The following is a 991-nucleotide window of genomic DNA, read 5'->3' on the forward strand; positions in this document are numbered from 1 at the left end:
TGTTACGTGCAGGTTGGCATCTTTGAAGTATCTGGAGGAGAAACATCCCTATAACTTCAGTGGTAAATGAAGTCAGAGTGAAAGTCCAGTCTGACTTCCAAAGGCTGTTCCAGCGATTTGAAGGCTGGTACTGATGAGCCTCAATGCAGGCCACCAACATCTGCCTCTTCCTCAGGCTTTTTTTGAACACACAGCAGTTCCCTACAGGAAAGTGGCAGCTCACGTAGGCCTTCAAGCCCTTGTGGAGGGCCTCTCGCCACAACTCCGCCTCATCTAACATCACACCGTGCAGCTGGGGTTTGCTGGCTACCCCACACAGGTGATCAAACTCAAAAGAGAATTTGTTCTGAGGGTCCAAGAAGCAGTTTCCCCCCAAGTCGTTGTAGTGGCTCAACAGCACAGTGTGTCCGTTTATTCGGACGGGGGTGAAGTTGTTCTTGTTGTGACAGGCCCCAATGCGGGCAGCCTCCTGCCTCACCAGCTTGTCGTCTTGGACCAAAGCAGAGAGATCTTGGACGACCTGTCTGAACTCCCCAGGAGGGGACTGCCGCAGCAGGCTGGAAATGAGGGACACCTTCTCCGGCTCACGCAGCTCCTGCCTCGCACACATGTTGAGGGTGAGGGTTGTCCAAAGGGCGGGAGACAGCAGGTGAGTGGAAGGCTGAAGGAAAAAGGCACAAGATGGTGGTGGGAAGGGGCCTGCACTGGGGGCCTGCAGTTTGTGACATCACAGTGGCACTGGGGTAGTGCTGGTGGGGGGCTGAGCGTGAGGGCTGTGCCGAGAAGGTGCCAGGTGTCCCAGCAAGGGAATGGGGGTGAAAAAAAAAAGGGTCCTGCTGGGAACTGGAGTAGACCAAGGTGATGTCCTGCCAAATGCTGCCAACACCACCACAGTGAAGAGACTGGAGCAGGCGATGCAGAGCCACCATGGAGGAGAACAGATATCCTCCTCCTGATCTATGTCCTCTCCTCTCCTCTTCTCTCCTCTCCT

The 991-nt window shown here is 55.0% G+C and overlaps 1 protein-coding gene and 1 pseudogene across 1 annotated transcript in view; one reads left to right on the plus strand and one right to left on the minus strand.

Moving 5' to 3' along the window:
• The window catches only part of LOC104467047, a 989-nt pseudogene extending 379 nt beyond the window's left edge, over positions 1–610 (minus strand).
• A 169-nt stretch (positions 611–779) lies between these two features.
• PLCZ1 (phospholipase C, zeta 1) overlaps positions 780–991 on the plus strand; it is a 52,296-nt gene continuing 52,084 nt past the window's right edge. Inside the window, exon 1 of the mRNA XM_010080668.1 lies at positions 780–941. Within this exon, the coding sequence (XP_010078970.1) occupies positions 928–941 (14 nt within the window). The 5' untranslated portion in view covers positions 780–927. The remainder of the gene's footprint in view (positions 942–991) is intronic.

The sequence above is a fragment of the Pterocles gutturalis genome, unplaced genomic scaffold (genome assembly GCF_000699245.1).
Source record: "Pterocles gutturalis isolate BGI_N339 unplaced genomic scaffold, ASM69924v1 scaffold28994, whole genome shotgun sequence".
Classification (NCBI taxonomy): Eukaryota; Metazoa; Chordata; class Aves; order Pterocliformes; family Pteroclidae; genus Pterocles; species Pterocles gutturalis.